The sequence below is a fragment of the Piliocolobus tephrosceles genome, chromosome 5 (assembly GCF_002776525.5).
Source record: "Piliocolobus tephrosceles isolate RC106 chromosome 5, ASM277652v3, whole genome shotgun sequence".
NCBI lineage: Eukaryota > Metazoa > Chordata > Mammalia > Primates > Cercopithecidae > Piliocolobus > Piliocolobus tephrosceles.
The window spans coordinates 103265567-103292566 of record NC_045438.1 but is presented as its reverse complement, the minus strand read 5'-3'; the positions used below and the strand labels follow the sequence as shown (position 1 = coordinate 103292566).

The window sequence follows — 27000 nt, the reverse complement described above, 5'->3', positions numbered from 1 at the left end:
TAGCTCATATTCTCTCATCAGTGAGCATATGGGCATATCCTTGAGTACTTAAATGTATCATGTGCCATTTCTGACTTCCGTTATTTTCATTCTTGAATTTAGTTGCATCATAAAAGATGTAAAATTCTTATCACATTGTATCCCTATGAACTTAGTATCTGAAAGAGAACTCTAATAACTAACTAGGATTCTTTTTAAGTTTCTAGGCTGTGCCCAAAAAAATGACATTATGATTTTAAAATATGTAGGCTTATTTGATGGCAACATTTGAAATTAACTTTAGAACTCATCATCTTATAGCTAAACTCAGGCACCTTCACTGGATATGAAAGCATTATTAACTGTCAACTAGATGTAAGGCACTGCTGAAAAGTATATATAGTCCCTGATTTCAAAAGTTTTACTTTCCATCCAGAAGATTCAGACATAAGCATGTGCAAAGTTGAATGCAGTTCTGAAAACCTCATGTAAATATGCTAGCTTCAATGAAAGACGGTAACTTGAGGATTCAGTGGTTTCAGGCAACATTTTTTCTAACCATCCTACATGATATCCCTAAGCTATCATATTAAGAATAAAGCTATGATAGGTAGTACATCGGTAACGAAGAATGTAGATCAGGACCTACACTAGAGTGTGGACAAGAGGAGGACAGAAGAAACAGGCAAAACCACAAACTGTCTCCTGCTACTCACTACTTTTGCAGGATTTGACAGGATGGGCTGTGGTAATAGTGGGCAGTGAGATTTTTCTGTGGGATAATGTTAAAACAGCATTACAGTCTTAAAGCTTCCTGCTTTTAAGAAACTGTATGAAGCCACTCTTAACGAAATAGACACTATGTAGGAGTGACATGCATTGTTTATATCAAATAATGAAATACTTTTATGTATTCAGAGTTTAATATATACCTATAAGTAGATAATTTGCTATCAGATTCCTTGTTGAGTCAATGTACAACTTCCTCCACTTCTTTTGAGGTGAGAGAAAACCATTGCCTGCGATCCATATAAGGAGAAAGGAAAAGAAGATATAGTGTTTCCTAGTCTGAGTTATTAGTTACTGATTTGCATCCCATGTCTGAGAACAGGGGGCTGATACTGACGAAACAAGACGGTCAAGAGGCATAGAGCAACTAAAGGAATTTCCTGGCTCATAAGCATAAAATGGCCTTTTCTTTCTTTTGTAATCTATACTAATAATTAAAATATTATGGAAAGGTGTGTGTTTGTGTGTGTATACGTGTGTTCAATGGTCTTTGTGGTCTGTTTTACTTATCTCACCAAAGTTCTGGTGGTCCAATATGTTTTCTATTTTCTCTGATTTTCATTGTAGTCATTAATTGAGAATTGACTTAATAATGGTCAATTCTTTAATATTGGTCAATTGACCATTATTAAGTCAATTCTCAACTAATAATTTACATATCTGAGGATAAATAAATTTTCTTTTATTTCCTGTTTTTCTCTCCATGCAACTCTATACCTGGTGGAAACCAAAAAATTACAATTAAGTGGATTTTCTTGACATTAACATATCCAAATTTCTAATATCCCAATATTTAGAGGACATTTTCTATGTCTGTTTCATAATACATTGATGTGATGAAGCAGAGTGATCTTGGACTTTTGCAAGAGATCACATATTTAAATGTAGATTTTTCCTTTCAATATAATTATGTCACTCATCTAATCTTTAGTTTATTCATCTGTAAAATGGGGACAATAGTAATACCCACTTCATAAGACTTTGTGAGATGCTGTAAGGTAGAGAACCTCATAGGGAGTAAATACTGTGAAAGTATTAGTAGTATTATGTTAACGCCCTTCAACCAAAGTTCATCAGAATCACACCTGCAGTTGACCTAGCTGAATTTGTTACTCTGGAGAGTGAGGGGAAACTAACATAGGGAACTGTGGGGATCTCAACAATGGAGCGTTTGAAATACTTAAGGGATCTGAGCTTGTGTGAAGTGATTTGGCAGAGGGTTTGAGGAAGCGAGCGGCCTTTGTTCTGAACTGGATGCTGTTTGGAAGGTGTGACAATTCTATGGCTGGATACCTTAATAAATTATCTGGATACCTTAATAAATTGTGGCTGGAAGACCAGCCATAATTGGTAAAGAAATAGCAGTCACTCATATTAGCTGAGAAAGAAGAATGTTTGGTACGTTGTGAGTTGCACTATGACTTTGTTTTTGTCTCTTAAGTGTCATTGTATGTTATTGATGTTTTCTGACATGGGTTAGGTCTAACTAGCGATAACGGTTTTTCTGTGGGCATCAGGCAAGCTGCTAATCGGGTCTAGCTGTAAGTATCTTTTTATGGTGATCGCCCCTCTAGGGTGATTTGATCACTTTAGAACCCTCTGTCCTTAATGGTCTTGATTTTTATTAATATTTAACAGGAGAAAAGTGTCGCACATAATGGAAAGTTGCATTTTCCAGTATGAGTGCCATTAAAATTATATAGATATATATACCCAAAATAAAATTTATATAACCATTTCCAAAATTAAACACTTCGGGGAACATAAAAAGCTTAAGATCTTAGTTAAAAGCCTGAAGTTTTATACTAATTTTCTTTATAGCTTTTTACTTTATTGTAATATTTTCCCCTAGTCAGTAGTTGAATATTAGAGAAGCTAATGATTTAAGTTTAGTTCTTACTGTTTTCAGTGTGGACATTTCTCCATATGATATGTTTCCATGCAATAGAGTATAAATAACATAAGGTACAAGGATAAATAATAATTTGGTGACAGATTAAAGACTAAAATAAATGAAAGTTCTGTAGGTAAATAAGTCTTCACTTATATACTGAAATATATATATAATATATATATGGATTTAATTACATGATTCAGTGGGACAAAGAGTGGTCTGTGATTCAGAAGACATGGATTAAAATTCAGTCCCAATCCTTAATTAAAATACATGGGCAATTTATATACTCTATTTTTCAATTTCCTTTTTTTGTGAAATAGAGTCAGTATTAATTACCCTCTATATCACAGAATTGACATATTATTATAATTAGGTAGAAATACTTTGTATAGTATAAAAATCAATGTAAAGTAGAGGATTTTTTAATGATTTATATGAAGATATTACATTAAAATGAAGGGATTCTGGAAGAAATAGGTCAAATAAACCAGGGATATTAAGATAATTATTGGGCTCTACTGTCTTAGTCATAGACTCAAAGGGATTCTTCTCCCAGGTTTGTGCTAGGAAGAAGTACTTTCATACAGGCTGTGTCAGTCTGTTGGGCTGAGCAGTGTCACACCGATCAAACTGCATTTGAGAAATGCTTTACTGGGAGCCTAAACCCTACCAGAGGGATGCTGCCATGTTGCAGTTTCCAGGTATATTTCATACTCTTACAAACCCTAAGAAGAGAGAAAGAATCACCTAAGAGTAGGTCCTTAGAAACAGATGGACCCAGATATTTCTGTCATGTAGAGAAAAAGGCTTCAGTCTCCTATGAACCTAAAATTCTGGTCTGCAGCATCTATGGGAGAATGCCTTGCCCTCCATCTCTCTGCAGGGAGCCTTTCTGGTGAAGACAGTGAGTGGGAAGATTCTAAACATTTGCTGGAACTTGGTTCAAAGGTCCCTGATTGTGTTTGCATGAGGTTGTTATAATTTGTAAGTCAAATGCTGCCTCATTAACCTGTTCTTTAATTGATATGGATTTTATCTTCTTAGCCTTCTAGCCTGTTATACGACAATTATATTTGTTTTATGTCATTTTAGATTTTGGGCATTATTCCAGTGTTTTTTCCATTCTTAACTTAAAAGATTTTTAAATTAATTGTGTCTTGATTAATCTTGGCTTGCTTTCTTTTACTATTTAGTATTTTTTCTCATTCAAACTTTTAACTTACCTACTTTTTTAATCCTTGTTAGCCTTACTATTATCATTTGGTTATATTTTAATTCTAATTTTTAAAAATGATGTTGCATTTGGACCAGGCGTGGTGGCTCACGCCTGCAATCCCAGCACTTTGGGAGGCCGAGGTGGATGGATCACGAGGTCAGGAGATCGAGACCATCCTGGCTGACATGGTGAAACCCCGTCTCTACTAAAAATACAAAAAATTAGCCGGGCATGGTGGCCGGCGCCTATAGCCCAGCTACTCTGGAGGCGGAGGCAGGAGAATGGTGTGAACCTGGGAGGCGGAGCTTGCAGTGAGCAGAGATCGTGCTAGTGCACTCCAGCCTGGGCGACAGAGCGAGACTCCATCTCAAAAAAAAAAAAAAAAAAAAAAAAAAAAAAAGATGTTGCATTTTTATTTTCCTCCTATGTAGTTTACTTTAAAATGGCAAATGGAAGACAGATTTTTGCTTTTCAACATATGCCCAAAGCAAGAGGTTGTACTCTGCTTTTTTAGAGACAGGGTCTTGCACTGTTACCCAGGCTGGAGTGCAGTGGCATGATTATATCTCATTGTACCTGGCAATCCTGGGCTCAAGCATCCTCCCACCTCAGCCTCCTAGCTGAGACTACAGGTGTGCAATACCACACCCTGCTAACTTTATTTTTTTATTTTTGTAGACAAATGGCCCTATATTTCCCAAGCTGATCTTAAACTTATACCTCAAGCAGTCCCTCCATCTCAGCCTCTCAGAGCTCTGGGATAACAGGCATGAGCTACTATGCTGGGCAGAAGCTGGACTCTTGCACATTTCAGTCTTGTGTACCGAAAGAGTCTTTGCAGATCTCTGGGTGACTCCCAACTCACTGCAAATCTGAACTCTCCAAATTTGGCATCACAAAATGAAATAACTTTAAAGCCAGCATCCAAAATTTCCCCCCTCCCCTTAATTCTTTCCTACCTATGACTTAATCAATCAAGAATACTCAACCCAGAACAGTTGCTGAAATGCTAGTTTTATTATCCAAAATATTAACAACATAATCCAATTTGTGGTCCTTTTTAATCTAACCTGTTCTAAGTTGTTAACATTTACTGGTAAGGATGTAAAAATAGACTGAAAACAATATATTTATTAAAATGTATTATGAAATTTAATTTGGCTCTTGTATAAAGAAGGCAATTTTGTCTTCAAAGTGAGCCCAATTGCAACTCCATATGTATGGCAAGAGGAGGTTCATATCACAAAGTCAACCCCAGGAACCTAGCAATTTAGTCTTTGCAGTTTTAACTCTTCTAGTTTCAGAAAATATGGTAATTTGTCACACTGCTGAGGTGAAACTCTAATTGTCCCCAGTATGACTTTAGTATATAAGGAAGCATGTTACAGGATGGTAAGGCAGGCTGATCTCTCAGCATTCTCCCAGCTTCAAAACACAGCCTTGTTGTTCTTGATTCTTAGTCACTTTTGTAGAATGGCTCAGAAAGCAATAGACTTTTGGAGTTTTTAAATTGAAAACTAACATTAAGAAAAAAGAATCCAACTGCAAGTGCTTCTGATGAGAAAGAAGAGAAACTGAAACAGCCTAAGAAAGTGTTGATTCTGACCTGGCTACATATGAGAGAAGAAATTATGTATTCTAGTTCAGTGTTTATTAAATGGTGTTCTATGAATTAAAAAAAGAAGTAGCTAGGGGATTACATTTCGATTAAATTTGAGAAGTAAATTTGCAAAATTCATTGCAGTACTTGCCTCTTGTCTAAAATGGCATTCCAAATTTAACATGAAAAAAAATAGAAATTTTGATTTAAGAGCTGTATACACCCAAATTGTTGAACACTAGTCTAACACAGTTCAATAGAATGATGAACCCTTTACCTATTTGATTAAGCTAAAATCCTAAAAGTCAACCTTGATTTTCTACTTTTCTATACCCTACCACAAACCTGCCAGCTCTACATCCAGAAAACATTGTAAATCCATCCACATTTTTTCTATGCCCACTGATGCCACCATAATTCAAGCCCCTGTCAGCTGTCTCTGGACTGTGTACAGTATAGTCCCTCAGTATTTCACAGTACCCATTCTTGCCCTTGTACCATCCGTTCTACACAAAACCACAATATTAAGTTTTGAAATGTAAATTATATCTTATCACTTCCTTACTTTAAAATCTTCTCATACTTTGCATCTTCCCTGGTTGCATGGCCTATAGGGCCCTATAAGATCTGGCTTCTGCGCAGCATCTGAACCCATCTCTTGCCACCTCTCCTTTTCCAGGATCCCCACAAGCCCCAGCCTTCTCTCTGTTCCTGAACACAGACCTTCACATGACAACAGATATTTTACATGTAAAATAATTTTTAGTGCCAAATATGAGACATTGTTTCATTTTTAATTTTTATTTTCAGTGATATTCTGGATTTTTAAAAAATTATTAGTGAATTTATTTTACAGTTCTCAGCCCCATAACATTTCTGGAAACCCTAGTGTCATTTTACTGAATAAGAAAAAAATTGAGGACAGGGAGGCTTTGGCGAAGTGGAAATTAAGAGTTGGCTCTGTGCAGTGATTCAGACTCAGCTCCAATATCGTCCTCTCCTGAGACTGCCTGAGCACTCCCTGTCGCATCACCCTCTTTATCACGTTGTCTTCATAACACCTCTAGTGAAACGCTCTGGTTTATTCATTTTGCTCGTTTATCATCTGCCCCCACTACAGCCTTCAGACTATATGTTCATAAGAGCAGAGCTTAGCCAGTCCTAATCACCACAGCTCCCCCGTGGCGCAGTTGAGCAATGCCAATCACAGACTAAATTCTCTATAAATCTTTACTCCTGTGTGTGTTATGAGACTCTGAGAGGGATTGTGGAGTGTTTACGTTTTCCCAACTTACCAGGGAACTCTTTTCTGACAGAATGCTGATATGTGAATCCATTTTCAATAGAAACACAGTTTCAGAAAGAAAGCTTTGAGGTGTTTTTAAATTCGTAGGTTTACAATGACCCTGAGAGATCCCTCTTACAAATATTGGAAGGAAACCGTACACAAGGAACAGGCATTGAGTGGGTAGAGGCATTGATTGTCTCTACTACCTCGCTGCTGAGCCAGGTAAAAAGTCATGCACATGTACCCTAGAACTTAAAGTATAATTAAAAAATAAAATAAAATAAAATAAAATAAAATAAAATAAAATAAAATAAAATAAAAAAAGCCAAGCCTGGATGCAGGGTTGAAGGAGAAGCAGCTTCCTCCCCACTTTAACTCCCCAGTTTAACATCAGATAACAAGAAGAAAGCTGTTCCTTCACATCTCGGAGAACCTAGATGAGTGGTTATTAAAAAAGAAATAGAGATATATTATATGATAGATTGGTTTTATTTTTACATTTCTCTACATTTATCCCTAAAAGATAATGCACAAATTCTATCTGGAAATGCTTAAATATCCAAAACAGAATTCTTTATTTCCACCTCCGCAAAGCCTCCCTGTTCTTTATTTTTTTCTCATTCATAAAATGACACTGCTGTTTCCAGAAGTGTTATGGGGCTATGACCTGTAAAACAAATCCATTAATATTTTTTAATCCAGAATATCACTGAAAAGAAAAACTTAAAACAATGTCTCATATATGGCACTAAAAATCATATATATATAAACATATATATATATAATGTCTGTGTATATATGTGTGTATATATTATATGTATATATATGTGTGTGTATATATATAGTCTGTTGTCTAGTTTTTTAAGTTAAATTTATATATTCCTCTCCTACCTGACTTTTCAATTATCTATTTTCTCAATGATTTGGACTTGACACACTAAAGAAATATTAGGCCTTTCCTCCTTTGTTTTTTATATCCAATGAGTTATTTTGTCAAGCCAATTCCTTCATAACAGTGTAATTACACCAACATGGTACACGCATACATATGTAACAAACCTGCATGTTGTGCACATGTACCCTAGAACTTAAAGTATAATTTAAAATAATTTTAAAAGCTTGCAAAAAAAAAAACAGTGCCATTAATTTTCAATAACAGGATATTTTGGTTCTCAGTGTAAAATAAAATTGCAAAAAATGCCCACTTGATACATCTTCCATTGTATTATTTTTTTCTGTTACTGACTTTGTGAACAAAACTGACCCCATCTAAAATACATGTTTTGTGGATGTTTATAGTAGCACTGAACCTCAAATTGTCCTCAGATTTTTAATATTAACTCACTCTTAAGCTTTAACATTAACACAGAATATGTACATGGTCAGAAGGGATTAAACAACTAGAACTATAAATATATGAATTTAAAGTCTCAAAACATTTTTTTATTATTGATACAGTCTTATTTCAGTAAAAGCCTGATGAGCAAAACACTTCACAAATAGATGTTCTTGTTCTTCCTAATATCATCTCAGCAAGGTCCTTCCTAATTCTTCATAGAAATACAGTCCCCTGCCAAATTGTTTTCTCTCTGATTTCCACATTTGACTTGCTTATTCTAGACATCACATCTTCACTAGACAGTCTTTTCCTCTCTTTGCCAGAAAGCATATAACTATTGCTTTCATAATAAATCATAATCAAAATTTACCTTAAGCCAGAATACTTAAGGACATCACATAGTCCTTTATTCTAGTCACTAAGCACTAAGATTAGCTTAGCAGCACCTAATTCACCTTTGTTAATGTGCTGCTTTCTTTCTGAATGTTCTTAATAGTGTGCATAACTGTACATCCTTTTGCCAAATAGATTGTAAGGCGTAGGGCATGAATCTCTTTTTATAAACCCTTCTCAGAATGCTTAGGATGGTGAGGCTTCATACTGCAAGCTCAATAAATGTTATCTTTGAATAGAAAAATTCTGAAATGAAAAATGCACTCATGTTTAAAGCTAAAATAAAGGAGAAATAGATAATTTATAATATCCTATTGCTTCACTAGAATTTTCTTTTTAGTCTGGAAAATAGACTACATAGCCAATATGATTGTATCAGGTACTTTTAATAAAGTGCGATGCTAAAATTACATTAATGGAATAATTAAATTGATATTTTGTGATTTTTATAAAATCTCATAAAGGGTTTATTAAGTACAGCTAGATACCTATTAAACAACCTCTTTTTAATACCTACATGTTAGGCTTGAAGTTAGGTTGAAGGTACTTATTATATTCTGCCAGGCTTTCTTGTTTATTTGGATGGATTTTCATAGCAATATTAGCTTATTTTGAAATTTTGGATTTGTGGTGAATTCTCTTTCACGTGTGATCAAATTGACTAAGAACTATGAACTGATATTAGAAAAAAGTAGACTTCCATAAACCGATGCATTTATAACATTTACATGCTAGTTTGCACATTCTAATCTGGAAAGTATTTTTGGTTAAATCCTTTGCTCATTTCTATTTTGTGGCATATGGGATTGTGCCTTTGTCAATGCTGACTTGATCTAAATTATCCATAACTCAGCACTCTATGTCTATTATAATTACATCCCCAGCAGATGCAGTATGTCCTCTGAAGCCTAAATACTTCATGTTTCATGTTCACATGGCATTGTCTTTAAACTTTTATTTATGTATTTATTTATCTGCTTGCATGCAGAATGTCCCAAGTTATAAAATTTTTGAGGTTAGGATTTATATTCTTTTATTTCTGTGTATCTTCTTAACACCTATCACAGTGTCTGATGACTAATAGATTCTCAAAAGTTATTTGAATGAATGAATACATGAATCTCAATTTGAATCTCCCAAAGATAAATCAAGCTCAGCAGTCTATATTAAATTCCAGTCACCAGAAAACAGCCATCTAAGAGTCACCTGGATCCTCTCTTTGCTTCAGCTCCCATGGACAGTTCTTCAGTTTCTTCTCACCACCCATTCCTAGTAACTTTCTAATCTCTCCCAGACATTGCATCTGCACTGCCTCATCATCACAACGCAGATCCTTCCCAACTTCTGTAATTTGGCCTCAATCCTACGCTACATCTGATAATAGAACTTATTATTTAAATTGTTCAATGGCTTCTTAAACATCTGAGAATAATACTCAAAATCCTTAATACAGCTGATGAAAGTTTTGCAAAATCTAGCCTCTCTCTTTTTTAAAACTTCTTCAATCTCTCTTCACCCAGCACTCTAGATGCCTTTCACAATGACCTTCTTCCAGTTCCTGGAAATGCCCATGATTCTTCTTCCAAAGACCTTTGTATATTCCTCTGCATGGAACATATCTGTATCCTAAGTATTTTCTCATTATCCTTCAAGACTTGCCTGAAGCTTCAGTTTGTCAAGGAAGACTCTCTGGACCTTCCAAAGTCTTATCTCACAATGTCCTGAAACTATCCTTAGCAACACTGCCATGTAATTGATGTATCTAGCATGCAATTTCTGGTTTATTTCTAGGGGTTCTTTCTCTAAAACATGAGCTCGATAAGGTCTTGCTCAGTATTTAGTTTGTTCACTGTTTTGTGTACCCTATCTCCTAGCACAATGTGTTGCATGTTTGAGTGATGAATAAATATTTTTGAAGAAATAAGTGAATCAAAAGATATATTGGAGGTCTGGCATAGTGGCTCACGCCTGTAATCCCAGCATTTTGGGAGGCCGAGGTGGGTGGATCACCTAACGTTAGGAGTTTGAGACCAGCCTGACCAACATGGTAAAACCCCATCTCTACTAAAAGTACAAAAATTATTCTGGGGTGTGGTGGTGGGCACCTGTAATTCCAGCTACTTGGGAGGCTGAGGCAGGAGAATTGCTTGAACCCAGGAGGCAGAGGTTGCAGTGAGCTGAGATTGTGCCATTATACTCCAGCCTGGGCAACAGAGCAAGACTCCATCTCCAAAACAAAACAAAACAAAACAAAACAAAACAAAAAAGATATGCTGGATATATAAAAGAAAATAAAAGTGAGAAAATAAGGTAATAATATTTGGGGAGTTAATAAAATCTCATGCTGGTGTGACCTTCCATTGTATTAATTCATAGTCCGTTGATAGGGGTTCGTCTTCAAGGGTGGTTTCACCAGGTACTTTCTGTACAGCCTCTCCTATTGGAAGATATCCTTATACTGTCTCTTTTTCTGCTTTGTTAGTTGATGGACAGTGGCAAGAGTGGAGTTCATGGAGCCAGTGCTCAGTAACGTGCTCGAATGGGACTCAGCAGAGAAGCCGGCAGTGCACTGCAGCTGCCCATGGAGGCTCCGAATGCAGAGGGCCATGGGCAGAAAGCAGAGAGTGCTACAACCCTGAATGTACAGGTATGGCTTGATTCCTGCATATAATGGGCACTCGTAGCATATAAAGGACACGTTATAAAATGTGTCAGAACTATGCCAGAACTATGAAATAAGATAATCAGTATATATATATATATATATATATATATATGTGTGTGTGTGTGTGTGTGTGTGTTTATTAATGAAGCCAATTATACCAGAATTTATTCTACTGTATGCCATGCCAGTAAAGTAGTAAAATTCAAGAGATGAACTATGAATACATTTGAGGAAGTTTAGCACTGAGCTTGCACTTTTTACACTTTTTTATACTGTTCATCTCAATGCTCTATATATGACCTGTAAGTTAAATATTTGAATAAAGTTTATTCACAGTGGTAGATTAACAAAAATGGAAGGGGTAGTAACATTCTCAGATTTTAAAATTTTTAAAGCAGTATGTGGTAGACGACTGACATTGACCATGAAACATTTCTTTCAGCCAATGGTCAGTGGAATCAGTGGGGCCATTGGAGTGGTTGTTCCAAGTCCTGTGATGGTGGCTGGGAAAGGCGAATAAGGACCTGTCAGGGTGCGGTGATAACAGGGCAGCAATGTGAAGGAACAGGTGAAGAAGTGAGAAGATGCAGTGAGCAGCGATGCCCTGGTGAGAATGAACCCAAATTATCTCAAAAGAAACATTTGTAACCTGAAAAAAAAAAGATTTAAAAATATTGTCATTGGTTAAGGGTCATACTTCCTCAACTAAAGGACTACTAATGATAGGTGGCAACTTACTTTTTTCTCTACTATGTGGAGCATTCCCTGTTTATGTGTCATAGAATTGTTCCATGTGAAGTATTTGTTTGTGGAGAATACAAAACAAGTTGCCATGGGATATACGTACTGGAAATGTAAAGACGTAAGAAATGAATGAGAAGATAAAGAAGTGTTGCTGACATTCAGATACTTTTAAGTTCTGTTGCTAATTACTCTCACCTTGATGTGTGACCTTGGTTATCTACATTTACTTGCCTTTGCCCCATTTTTCATTGGCAAATGAAATTCCTATGAGGAATGCATTTTTAAAAAAATGAAAGTATAAAGTCTTAATGCTAATGAAAAAATGAAAGTCCTGCTACATTAAAAGATTTTACATATAAGCAGAGAAAATAATGAAAGGCCAGAAACTGCCCAGATTATACAGCACATATTTTACAGGATCATTTAGAACAAAAACTCCTTCCTAATCATGGTACATTCCATTAAAATGTTATTGACACACTGAGGACTCAATAAGTAAGTGTAAGTCAGGATTTTATAATGATATCCTAAGAAAAATACTATAAACATACCAAAGATGTGATAGGACAGAATTTTAAAACTTGACAATACAGTGTCAACGTGCTGAACCTAGAGAATTTGAAGACCCACTTAGAGTCCTGTTGCTGCTAGTAACTCTGTGAGCAAGCTAACTGATCTCTCTGGCTGTCTGATTCCTGGGGGTAGTGAGTACAGCTGGTTGTGGGATCTTTGAGGTTCCTTTTCAGTTCAGAATGCTATGAATTTCTGCCTTTATCTCACATGATTGTTTCAACTAGAAAAACCAAGGTATTCTAAGAGATATCCAGGAGTCAAAGCTTTGTATTTTTCCATAGTTAGAATTATAAAGACTTCTCATAGTACAACACTAAGAATAACAACAGAACTGGATTTTAATAGTAACAATATGTCAGTTGGAGTTTTGGGGGAGCTTTAAAAAGATCTAAAATTAGGGCCAGGCGTGGTGGTTCACATCTGTAATTCCAGCACTTTGGGAGACCGAGGCGGATGAATTACCTGAGGTCAGGAGTTCGAGAACAGACTTGCCAATGTGGTGAAACCCCGTCTCTACTAAAAATACAAAAATTAGCCAGCTGTGGTGGCATGCACCTATAATCCCAGCTACCCAGGAGGCTGAGGAAGAAGAATAGCTTGAACCCAGGAGGCAGAGGTTGCAGTGAGCCGCGATTGCACTACTGCACTTCAGCCTGGGCGACAGAACAAGACTCCATCTCAAAAAAAAAAAATCTAAAATTAGGTTTACTAATTCTTAAGGCCATATGAATTCAATATAAGAAGTAATCAGCATGCAGGGTTATTAAGAGGATGATACCTATTCAGATTAGCACTGTGAAATTCCTCTAGTGCTGCATAAGAGGAATTAAGATGTATTAAACAAAAACATTTATTTTGCCTAGGGAGAAATTTCACAGAATAGTAAACATAATTAAATCAACCCCTTCAATATTTGATGTTATCTAAACCAGTCTGAGCATACCACAGTTCTTAACTGGTCTTTTAAAACTGTCTTTCATCTGCATATATAGAGCCAAGATAGTCCTGCTGCAATCAGATTTACAGAGATTGCCACCTGCTGTTTGAAAAACATTTTACAGATCTATTTATGAAAAAGACAGTGTACCTTATTTGCTGGGCTTGTTTGCTGGCTTTCATGACTTAAGGCAGGTTAAAAAAAATCACATACAACTAAAAAAAAAAAATATAAACACTATACATTTTTGGTATTATTAACATTTTCATTTTATGCTTGTCAATTATATGATATGAAAAGAACCACAAATTACTTACAAGCATATAGATACCATTTTCATGATTAAAAAGAAATCTTGAATCAGCTAAATAATTTAAACATCACTACTTATACAGGGGCAAATAAATATAAATAAATATATATGTATACACCAAGCTTTTGAATATATCCTAGTCTAGTGCATTTATATAAACAAAAATTGCATTGTTCATCAGAAATTGTGTGTGACTGTTAATTTCAAAAATACCTCTGCTTTGCTTAGAGAATTTTTTTTTAGTTTACAAAAGGGGTTTTTCTTTTATATTAATTATTTAACTTTTTTATGTGCAGATTGACAATATACCTTGAGAAAACTTTCAAATTACCATAACATTTTCTAAGGCATCTTTGTCTTTGTGTTAACAACAAAGTTTCAACAATTTTTTTAAACAATATGCTTTTTCTAGTATTACTTTTAGTCTATTCATTCTTAATTTTTCTTCAAGTTGCTGAAAACAACTACTATTTATTTTACACATTTGGAGTCAGAACAAATTAATCAAGTTTGCTAAGAGGTCCTTTGTTGTCAGGAAGGAGAAATATAATATATAACCATCTTTGTCTGAATAATTAATGAAAATAGTGATTATTCATCTGGATCTAATCAAAAGCTGTTATGATGTCTACTAAAAATGAAAAATAAAACTATTTTCCCCTCGAGATTAGGATATTTCTTTGCTGGTAGATAGATAAAATAAGTATTAAAAATATCATCATTGACCACAAAAAAATATTTCTTTTGTTTTCATAAAAAATAATTGTAGAAATGAAAAAAAATATTTTTTTTTTAAATAATGCTAGTTGGGAAATAGAATAGCTACAAGGGAGATAATAAGTGGCCTAATTTTTAAACTGGTCAGACTCACCAGATAATGGTTTCATTTATCTCAGTCTCATTGTATATCCTCAGGCTTTTGAAGGTTTAAATGGTAGGATGGTAATAGCTCCCCTAATTTTTTAAATTGTTACAGTGTCACACATAATATTTTTTAGGTTTTTAATTTGATTTTCACCCCAATATTCTCCTGGTTAATAATATTCAGAAAGCAAGTGTTACTGCTGGGTTGTCCTAAGTTTATGTTCTAGCTTCCTAGGAAGCACTTTGCCCTGTTCTTAGGAGAAGGGCTTGCTACTTCTATAACTCCAATTCTAGGATCATTACTCTTTAGTCATTAACTGCTAAGTTGGAACCTACCATTTACAAGTAAAAATTACACTTTATTTATACATAAAATTTCCTTCACGGAACCACAGTTGCTTTGTCTGTAAATGGTGGGTGAAGCCTCCAGGTTGAATGTGCTGATAAACACTTGTGAAGTAAGACAGCCATATCATAAGTGTATACAGTATTAGCAACTTAGACCAGAAATGTAGGAATTATTGTGATGTTTATTTATAAATATTCATACTAAAGGAGGGCAGCAGTAGTGTTGGTAATGCAAAATTTGTCTTGAACACTGTAATACATTTCTATTAGGATTTGGTGCCCTATAGTACAGCGAATGTGATCCCCATCCCCACCCTGCTGAGGAGATATGTCATTCTGGAAGTAACGGTTCCTTATTTCTGTAAGTTTGCTCTCTGATAGGATTATGTCTTCTCAGGAGACCAGGCGAGTCTTCCTTTGGTTTCTGAGTAATTGTCTTTTAACTTCGCTTCAGTAGGAAAGAAGCAGCACAAAGCTTGCCTACTTTGCATTCCTATCTTTTTTACAGTGCCTCCCTCATTGTCCAAAGCAGTGCTTCCCAAACCTCAGTGTACATAGGAATCACCCAGAGAGCTTGTTAAAACACAAATTCCTGAGCCAGACCCCCCAGCTATTCTGACTCAGTCGGTCTTGAATGAGCCTGAGAATTTGCATTTCTATGAAGGTCTCAAGTGATGCTGAAGATGCTGGTCTGCAAACCATTCTTTGGGTTGCACTAACTTCTAGTAAAAATAATAATGATAAGGTGATAAAATTAACAAAGAAGTGGAATACAGTCCCCTACCTCTGTTCCACGGGAGAAAGTTGAAATATCACTTCAACAAAATTGCACAATTTTATTTTTGTCATCCTTTTTCATAAATAATGAGGGATTCTTTCTGGAATTGGTTGATAATGAAAACACAATTCATTTTGAGTGCCTCTAGCCACCTCATGTTTCAGCCAAAATAAGATCTCTTTACAGCAGTCATTTAAAGATAAATAGGACTATTAACTAGCTGTTGTGCACAAAAAAAGATGGTTTAGTCATTCTCCAACTCTCAGTTCTCCAATCTTCATTTTTCCTGTACTACGAAGAGCAGGAGAAACAACTTGGGTATCATTTGAACAAGTCTGATGTAAAACCAGGCACTGCCAAGACACAGATCTGCAGTCTTGACATTGCCAGCCCCAGCATCTCTCTTCCTGAGCAGTATATTTCCCCTGCCTCTTATCCTCCATGAGTATTAGCTAATTAGCTAATATTTACACATACAGATATAAAATACTTGGTGTGGGATTGTGTCATGGAGGAAGATGAGTTCTTAGCTCACTTTGACTTATTTTCTTCTCAAGTCCCAGTTAGTAGAATAGTGAACTAATCACTATTGATAAAAATATTTTTGTCTTTGAGACAAGTTTAACAAGTTTAATAAGTTAGACTCTTCTAAACTATTGAACCACTCAATTTTAAGACTGAATGTAATCATTATTAGAAACCCAAATATGTCAGTATAAAATTTGCATTTCTTTTCTAAAGAGAAAACACACTACTGTATAATGAAATATTTGCATACAAATTGACACCTGCTTTACCTTTTTCATTTCAAACCAAATTTAATTAAGCACAAATAGTACTTTTTAAAGCTCCTGTTCCATTGGAATTTATACTATTTTCTGCTTTCAGATGTTATCTGTATATTCTTTAAGGAATTATGTTATCTGTTGCGTTCTTCAAAAGGTTAAAGCTAGTGTTTTGACTGCATATTTTGGGGAATAGCAAATTAGGTCCTACGCAAGTGTCCACACCAGTTGTTCACCTAAAACCAACCACTGAATTTAATGGTGACAGTAGGTCTCACTAGTTATTGACTTCTTTAATATTAAATGTTCTATTTGTTCTTGCCAAGTCACTTCAGATAAATAGTAAAAAGTAGGAAAATGAATTAGAACTTGAAGATACCCCACAGATGAGAGAGACCACCTGTTGCTTTTAATAAATACCTAAAATAGTATCCAATCCTCTCAAAAAGGATGAGTTTTACCACCTATTTTAGTCTACAGTTCTGCAGCAAAGCAAGCTGAGTTTTATGGGCAGACTTGGGGAAGAACCGCTGAGATCTAAAAGAATTAAGAACAGATAGTACTACTGTGGATACAGTATGTATACCAGATGTCTATTATTCAAACCTGTTGCTATGGAGATACTTATTGTCACAGTTCATTTTATCAGATTTTCTTCAGATGAGACTTTGATAAAACTCTCACAGTTTCTGCCATGAATTGCTTAAAAAGCAATTTTCTGTAATCTTATATTACCCTACCTTGTTCAATTTAGAAATATTTAACAGCATGCTGATCATTCTCAAATTGAAAAGAAAAATGTAAGAACCACCTTTTACGATTTTTTTATGTATATTTTTCATCCCACACCATTTTTTCTGGGAAAAAATAAACTTTAGGAACTGTTTAACAATTATTTTAAATTAAGAGATTTAAAATTATTTTTAAACCTTTTTTGAGCTTAATGTTTACCAAGACACTAAATCTGAATATTGGTCTTTGATGTTTCTCATCAACACTTTTCTCACCTTGTGTATCCTGACATATGAATGACCTAAGACTCTGCCCCAGCACTCTCCTCTTTGGTTGATCTCTTTCTCACCAACTGTAGCTTCTGTGAGCAACGCCCACGAATCTACATTTATGCCCAATCACTCACAAAACCTGATATTTCTTTCCTACCTGGGACTCCATTCAGACTCCAGGTGACTGGGGAAACTTCTTCTCTGACCACCAGATCCTCGGTGTCACCTGGAGTGATTCCTCATTCTTCTAGATGGAGTCCATCATGGTATTTCTCTCAGTGGCCCTGCTTTCACTTCCTGCGCCACCAGCTTCCAGGAAGGAAGGAGCAGTGCAGCAGAAAGAGCCTGAACTATGGAGTTCAACAAAGTACCGTCTTGGGCCTTGGTGTCCTCATCTATAAAATAGGGATAATAATATGTGCTGCAGAAGATTATTTCAAGGATGTAATGCTGGAGCTAATTAGGATCATCAAGCGGCAGTTCATGTACTCTGTCTGTTACCCATATTATTACAACACCTGCCTTCTCTAATCTCTTCTACACAGATTTATCTGATATTCTCTCTTCTTTATAGCCTTGTTTTTATGACTCGCTTGCTCAAAAAACTTCTGTGGCTTTTCATTACTGGCCAAATGTCATCCTACTGGGATCCCTGAGATTCTAATACTTCTATCAGCTTCACTAGCTTTCCAATGTTATCTCATTCTACTCATTTATGATACATATTTTAATATACATTTGTTCATATGTAATAGAATCAAGCAGATGCAGCCTCTGGTTTCTGGATGCAAGGGTGCATATTCTCCCCTTATGGTGCTGTTTGCACTGTTATTCACTTGGGCTCCCCTAATGTCCCTGTCCCCTCCCTTATCCTCATCTGTTGATATGGGAGAATTTGGGAGCCCATCCATTAAGAGATGTCTGCTCTCCTAATAATTCTTTCTCCCACAATCTCATAAGTGTTCTTTCTTCTTTGAACCCCTATACACTTGTTTGATATTTCCTTATTATATATTATTATTATTATTATTATTATATGATGATATCTGTTGAAATTCCAGCTCACTGCAGATGAACTATCTGTTCTCAGTCTTCTGAATTCCTGGTTCTTCACTGAGCCTAGTTAAATATAATAGGTTAAGCCCTTTTGAATGTTTTTATTTCATATCATAAAAGCTATAACTAATGAAAACATTTATATAAAAGCATATGAATAAAAAGTTTGCGATGACTCTGATGTTAATGCCTTACACTTCATGACCTTTCAGTCTTTCAAAAGTCTGTTCAATGGACTAATTTACTGGAAGAGCATTTCTATCACATATATGATTTTTTATTTTGTAGTTATAAATTGTGGTATGATTCCTCTTTCTTTGGAAATAAGTAATTGAGATATGGGAGGTAGGAAAAATATATGTTTCTGTAGCGAGTTGTTCAGTTTCCCCAAATCTCAGCCCAGCTCTTTATTTTAAGCCAGAGCTTCTCAAGGCAGTTCTACCGTGTCATGGGAGGATTGGTCCCAACTGCGCCCGAATAGTGGTTCCTAAAGCCTCAGAGCAACTGACAAGGCAGGAGACTGTGGCTAGTGGTCTCCAGTGTTCAGTAGCCTTGCCTACTTCTCCCATTGTGCCTCCAGATACTATCATTTCTACATGTGCTATGACCTAGAGAAGGCTAAGACTCACTGTCATCTTTGGCTGTCCCTAAGGTAACACAGACACTTAGTAAACACAACTTTCCAGCAAAATGTTGAGCATACCCCCGTATAAAATTCAGTATAACTAAAAGTTAGTAAATAGCTTTTTAGAGTTATTCCTCAAAGTTAGTTAGCTAATTTTTTAATTAACTTTGTTTTCAGGTTGAAACTAGAGTGATCTTGTCTGCTAAGTTTAAATATAAAATTATACAACAATAATACAGAATTTGCTTATGAGTATGTATATAAAACACTGTTCACCAGGTACTTAAACAATCTGCAATATGTACCATTTGCTAATACATTGAAAATTCATGGTTTGCTAACTTCCAGACTTAAAAACAAATTTTTCCAAAATGTATAAATAACTTGTTTACCACCATAACAATAAAAAAAAAAAAAAAAAAAAAAACTCCTCTGCTTAAAGAAGAGGTAAACTTCTCTGAGAATGAACTCAGCTATTTGACCATAGGCCATCATCTCCTAGCTTAGTGGCCTCAGGCTAAACACTAAATACTTTTCTGTCTTGACTTCCTCATGTTTAAAATCAGAATAACAATTCTGTTCACTTCACAAGGTTATAAGAATCCCGTGAATTAAAATATATAACACAGTAAGAAAAATAACTCATAATGTTGTGTAAATATTGCTGATATAATTGTATGTTGTTTCGATGTGAGACAGATTAAAACCATTTCCTATATGAGGAATGCTGTTATGAAACATACTTCATAAACACTCTTCTTTTTCCCACAGACCTTAGCAGCAGCAGTAGGTTCCACCTTGGAAATTAGAGCCATAAGTCATTGAGCACAGACACTGGGTCCGTCTTATTTTCCGCTGCATCCTCCAGCACAGGGAATTCCCCAAACACAAGAATTCATGAATTGCCAACAAGCGAATTTTGAAATGTGGGGTCTTGAGTAGTACATGTTTTTCTTTTTGTGTGTGTATGTCAGCTCTATAGTTTAGAATCAATTTCTTTTTAATGCTGAAATTCTAGCATATGGAGTGAAAACTCATTTTCCACACCAAATTGATTTAAGCCCTATATCATTTCTGCTATTTTTAAGAGTCAGAAAATCAGTTTGAATAGACAGATTAACAACAAATCACTAGGTAATTGCTACCTTACTTTAAGGAGGCATGCTAACTACATACTTGTGACTTCAAGTACAGTTGTATCTTACAAATGGATTTTTGTATCTTTGCACTAGTAATAGCAAACAGTGAGATCTTTGAGCTGATGAACAAAGTTACTATTCCTTTTAGCTAAGGCATAAAAAGAGAATCCTTCCTATTGCTGCACAATCGTATGCTTTTATGTTGAGTTCAGAGAGTAACCTCAGCTAGTTATTTATTTTCTAATTTACAAAACACACAGAGGTGCCATTAAACAGAAAAATAATCAAAACAAATCTCTATCTCTAGCTTGTTTTCTTCTGGAGATTTGATTCCATCATATGTATCAATTAACTTTTTTATAATACCTATATGTGCCTAAATATGTCAAACTCAAAACTATTTTCAGCATATCCTCTCCCAAGTCATCTCTTCCTCATATGTTGTAGTTCACAGTCTAGTTAGCCATAAGATATCCTTCCTGGAAACCTGAGTTCTGTCTTTTATTTCTTTATCCTCCGCACCTCTTACATACAATCAGCCATAGTGCTGAGCCCATTCTACCTCCTAAATCTGAATTAATCTACATCCTATGATTCTTCATCCCTTCCCTAATTACATCATTTAGATTGTGGTAGCCTTCCCTGTCTTCAGCTCTCTGTCCTTCGATCCTTTCTCCAAGCTGCAGGCATAGCAAGCATTTAAAACCTTGTCATAAATTTCCCTTGCCCCTAATATAAAGTCAAGATCCTTGCTTACTTCATCATATATTACCCCTCCCCCTCCTGCAATCGCCCACCTCTACTTATCCCCAACTTTACACTTTACCCTTTCTGAAACGGTCACCTTCTTGGTTATTCCCAGTTCTCTTTGCTCCCTGGATTTTCCCACATGTGGGTCCCATGACACATTCTCCCCTTCTTCATTGGTGAACTCCTGCTTCTCCTTTACACCTCAACCTGGACATCCCTCTGGAAATCTTCCACTGACACACTCTTCCCTAAGGTACTCCCAGAGCAGTCAGGGCTTCCCATCTTAGAGTGGGCATCCTGTGTACTGTAATTTCTCAAATTATTATCTTTATGACAATTTTAGGAGTCAAGAGACATTGATTATTCTTACTTAGCCTTTTCTATGTGTAGTATTTAACAAGGTGACTGGGATATGATGGGTACCCAGTAAATATTTGTTGAATGAATGAATTCTGTAAGTGGCACTGAGAAGTACCTACAAAGATCCCACTACTGGAAAATTCATAAAGATGAAGTGAGAGAAAATAAATTGTTATTTTAATGTCTAAGCTATATTGCTTTTGTTATAAGCATAAATGGACCTATTTTCTGAGATAGACTCTTCAAAGAATGCCAAGTCACCTTTGATAAAATATTTAAAGCAGCTGTGTTATTTGACATTACTACTAAAAAGCTGAAAACCCTGGACGTGTTTGCAACTGTGAATCTATGATTCCCCTGCCATCTTCCTTTTTAAAAAAATTAATAATTAATAATAATAATAATTTGCGTAGTGTGTTTCTGTCTCCAAGAAGCACAATGACTCCAAGGCTTCGTAAATTTACTGTGGAACAAAACGAAAAGTTGTTGACATATTTAGGTTTAAAAAATTACTGATTTTTGCTTTCCATTTTGTTTGTCTGTTTGTAGGTAGACCAAACTGTTGGTCACTCACTAAGAAGGTAAAATTCAGTAATTGAAAGATGTGGTTGGTCAAAGGAAAACAACTATTTAATCAGCTTCTTCCTTAACCAGAGTGAGGATGTGTGTAGGGCACATTGGGGGATTCTAAAAAAACGTCCTATAGGCTCTTACTAAGTCAGATATAGCCCTCCAAGGCCAAACTTAGTCATTACATGAGACCCCGGAAACCTCTTTTGACTAATTTTTAAGGTAACTGTAGTAGCTAACCTCCCTGTCTTTCTGCTCCTAACTGGACAGGGGCTATCTACTGCTAGAGGATCCACCCCCACCTTCACCCCCGCCCCACACACAGTGTCTACAGTATTTCTGCAAAATCATCTTCATTCTCTGTGATCTTAAAAAATAGGGTAATTCAAAAACATGTCTAGCCAAAAGAGAGAGAGAAAAAAAAATCAGCTAAAAACATGTATAGATGTTACAAGGTGATAGACAAGTGCTTTGGAGAAAGATAAAGCAGAGAAAGAGATGAGAGTGTTTGAGGGGCAGTCAGTGGGGTCTAAGAATGTGAGGTTTGAGAAAAGATTGAAGGCTAGAAAGACATGAGTCATGCAGACATGTTTGAGGGGGAGGAGGCGGGGGATAGTCTAGGCAGAAAAAACCTGCGCACAAGCTCTGAGGTTGCAGTCAGCCTGTAATACTGAAGAAGGGTGGAGAAGGCTGCGCAGCTGGTGGGAAGCTGTGAAAGTGGAACAGGGGAGAGGAGAGGTAAGCTGTAACTGACGCTAGTTTAATCATTAAACATTGTACTTACATGAAAAGAGGACGTTTTATTTTTCCCCAACTAGTTGCCTTAAAAAGCAAAATCAAGCATTGACTTATTTCACATATTTGCTGTTACTCCCCACCTTAATTTTGAACCCATCAAATTTCGCAGTCGGCCCAGTAAACGTTTCACCCTACTGGCTCACCAGTGCCATCTAGTGGCTAAGATTTGCAATGACCACATTTTCTGACCACACAGTTGACCATGGGGGAGGGGCAGGGAGCAACGAAGTACCTTCTGCCAGAATAATACTAAATGTGAAAAATTTTCTGATACCCCCACAGGAAAATGAAAAAGTTCATGATACAAATTGAATCTTCGTTTTCTTATGTCACGACTGAATCAGGAAATCTAGTATTCAGCTATAGAAACAGGTTTTATGAAATGTATTTCAAAGTTCACCAGTGGAACTAAAGGCAATTTGAATTTCAAAGCATTGAAAACCAAAAAGACAGTACAAGTGAAATGAAAGGGAAAGATTATAAATGAAGAGATAATGAAGGAGATAATGAACACAAGTGGGATGTATAGATGGAACAAAAAGAATAATCAAATGTGGCAGTCAGATTAGATTAACTACTGCCATGTCGTTACTAAAAACGGGCTAGTCATTGTATCTATAATTCAATTATGTAATAACCTATTCATGATGTATTTTTTGAACTTTAATATTTATTCTAATTTTCCTTCTTTTAGTATTCTGTAATAGTTTTTGGTTGGCATTTATAGAAACATGAATATCATTTATTACAGTACTGTCCAACATAGTAGTTATTTCAATTTAAATGTACATTAATTAAAATTAAATAAAATCCAAAATTCACTTCTCAATTGCACGAGCCACATTTTCCTAGCACCTACCATACTGGAGAGTGAGAATAGAAAACATTTCTATCATTGCAAAAAGTTTTATTGGACAGCGTTGGTATGTTATTTATTTCCCCAGTAAAAGTGATGTATTTAATGAAAGTGTTTTGAACACCTACTATACACTATATACCACTGGAGTTCATTACAACAGATTAAAAAGATAAGGTAAAACATGGCTAGTCTCCTAAAAAGCAACACTGGGGAATCGGGGAGATTCACAGATGTATCCAAGTATTTTCAATCTGTTCTGAGAAGAGCTATAATATTCATATATTCAATGACTGAGATATTAGGAAAGAGTTATCGGAGAATACATCATTTAAGCAGAATTTTAAGGATAAATAGGAATTTCACCCCTCAAAATAAGAAGAGTATCTATGAGTTTCACCTCTGTGGATTGAACCAAACACAGATCAAAAATATTCAGAAAAATTAACTGTGTGGCTGCTGCATAGGAGAGTAAATATGAGCCATGATGGGAATGGTAGGCTAGGCCCCTTACAAGCAGGGCCTTTGCATCACACTGAGCACAGCTATCTCAGTTCTTGCCATGTTATCCTGTCAGCACTGGAGAAGCATGGGAGGTTTTTAAGCAGAAAACTATGGGATTAAACTTCATTTTAGAGATTACTCTTTTGATGTGGCATGAAAATTGGATTAAGGGCGCAGATGGAGGAGAATAGCACCACTTACTACCCAGCTCCTCAGCTCAGAAAGCAAGCATCATCCTTGACCCCTTTGTTTTCCTAAATTCCCACATAGTTTTGTCTACCTCCTCAATTTACCTTGTATCCACCAATTTTTCTCATCTTTAGTGTAATCATCCTACCTAAAGCCATCAGTGTTTCAGGGTTGAAGCACTGCATTGGTCTCCTCCACGGTGTTGGCCATCTGTTCTACCCACAGAAGGCACCCTGATCTTAAAATTTTAAATTGAATCATGTCACTTGTTTAGAACACTACAATGGCTGCCCATGCGGCCTTATAGGCTCTAATCATGGCCTCTCTCACCAGACCATTACACTTGGCCTTACTCTTCTCTTTCCAGCCCTGCTGAACTCGATGCCCCAAGATCTTCCTTGCTTCAAGGCCTTTGAAGGCTTTTCCTTCCTGGAGCATTTATTGTACCTCACACTGCCAGTTTTAATTATATGTCACTTCCTCCAGGAAGCCTTCCTTAATTCTTCAGTTTTTAGATTAAAACAGCACTCTGTACTTACTGTTTGAAGTGCTCATCACAATTGCACTCAAGTAATTGTTTGTTTCACCTCTGCCTCCTCCCTTTGACTAAAAGAATGACTAGATAGACTGCTTTTCTTTTATTCTTTCTTTCTTTCTTTTTTTTTGAAACAGAGTCTCACTCTATCATCCAGGCAGGAGTGCAGTGACGCGATCTTGGCTCACTGCAAACCCTGCTTCCTGGGTTCAAGCGATTCTTCTGCCTCAGCCTCCAGAGTTGCTGGGACTACAGGTGTATGCCACCACACCCAGCTAATTGTTGTAGTTTTAGTAGAGACGGGGTTTCACCAGGCTGGTCTCAAACTCCTGACCTCGTGATCTGCCCATCTCAGCCTCCCAAACTGCTGGGATTATAGGCATGAGCCACTGTGCCCAGCCCAGACTGCTTTTCTTATGCACCATTGGTTCTTTCTAAAGCAGGGCCTAGCATATGTTACATTAACAGCACATATTATGTAAAAATGTAGCCTAGCACAGGTTAGTGCTAGCACAGGTGCTAGCACATGGGCCCAGCATATGTCAGGTAAGTGCATGAAATAACCAATGAGGTTGTTCCCCTAATTTAACCAGGACAGAATGAATGCCTAGGCGAGTGGTGGAGGTAAAATCAGGGAAGGTTAAAAGTAAGATAAGGATGACTAGAAGATGGATCTGATGGTTTTAGTTATGGGGACAAGATTGTAGTACCATTAGCAGTGTTAGGAAATGCAAGGAGAGGAAACAAACAGCATTGTGGAGAATAATGTTGGGAATTGAAGTATGAGCAGCTTTACTTGAGATTTCTTTGGAATAGCCAAGTAAAAAATGCCTCTCAAAAACTGATTATGCCAGCCAAAACCCAAGAAAGATATCTGAACCAAAGAAATACAAATAGTTGGCTGTCAATATTCATGAGTTTCATCTCTGTGGATTGAAGCAACCACAAATCAAAAATATTCAGAAAGAAAATGATGTCTATATTGAACGTGTACAAATTTTTTCTTGTTATTTCCTAAGCAATACATGATAGCAACTATTTATATAGCATTTACATTGGATTAAGTATTATAAATAGTATAGAGATGTCTTACGGTACAGTCATACCTTGGTTCCAGGACCCTGTGTCTACTAAAATCCTGTCTACTCAAGTCTTGCAGATCACCCTGCAGAACCTGTGTGTTGGAAAAGTCTGCCCTTCTTAGATGCAGGTCTCATATCCTGCCAATATCGTATTTTTACTAAGTGTTTAGTTGAAAAAAAATCCACATATAGGTGGACCCATGTAGCTCAAACCTGTGTTGTTCAAGGATTAACTGTATACAGGAGGAACAGCGTAGGTTACATGCAAATACTATACCATTTTATATCAGGGAGTTGAGCATCAGTGAATGTTGGTATCTGCAGGAGATCCTGGAACAAATCCCCCATAGATGACAGGGATGACTGTATATGTTCCTAATACATAGTGGAAGTAGAGGGCATGTGTCCAGGCATGACTGCCATATAACAAGCAAAGTGTGGGATCAGAAACCAATTGATTACGTACTTATTGAGGCTCCAACATTTACTAACTTTTCTTCTTTTCCACTGATTCCCCTTCATTGGCATTAATCTGGGCACCATTAGTTTTGTAGCAGTACCTTCCCTCACCACTGTCTGGTCTCTGGACCTTGCCTTTGCTTCCTGATATTGCTACTGCTCTCCTTAGGAGACACTTCCAAGGACCTCCGTGGCCTGCTGGTGGGAGGCAGGATGGGGCAGCAGGGACAGTAGCATGTGCTCTCCAAAGGGTGGGGCACAGATGCAACAGGCAGTGAAGTAGCTCTGGCTTGCTAACCTTTGGGACCAGTGTGGGAATGGGTGGTTACTGGTGCTTCGCTACTGGTGGCTGCTGTATCTCTTAATTTATTTTCCTGTTGTTTCTATTCCCAAGATATTGAGGCAGTTAGTTCTAACTAGAGGCTGCCCTTACCCTCACTTGAGTTGTAGGTTTTTTTGTGATTAGTTTTATTATTCTCTATTTTTGATTTATGATGAGTCCTTTCCTATTCATCACCACCATTCTCAAGCTAAACTGTGACAAATCCAGTTCTTGTGTCCTAGG

The 27000-nt window shown here is 36.4% G+C and overlaps 1 protein-coding gene across 2 annotated transcripts in view; it reads left to right on the top strand.

Moving 5' to 3' along the window:
- Positions 1-27000, top strand: part of ADGRB3 (adhesion G protein-coupled receptor B3) — a 765428-nt gene that overhangs the window by 305124 nt on the left and 433304 nt on the right. For both annotated transcript variants that reach the window (XM_023230291.2, XM_023230292.1), the window contains 2 exons: positions 10984-11148; positions 11609-11773. In XM_023230291.2, coding sequence (XP_023086059.1) covers positions 10984-11148; positions 11609-11773 — 330 coding nt within the window. The remainder of the gene's footprint in view (positions 1-10983; positions 11149-11608; positions 11774-27000) is intronic.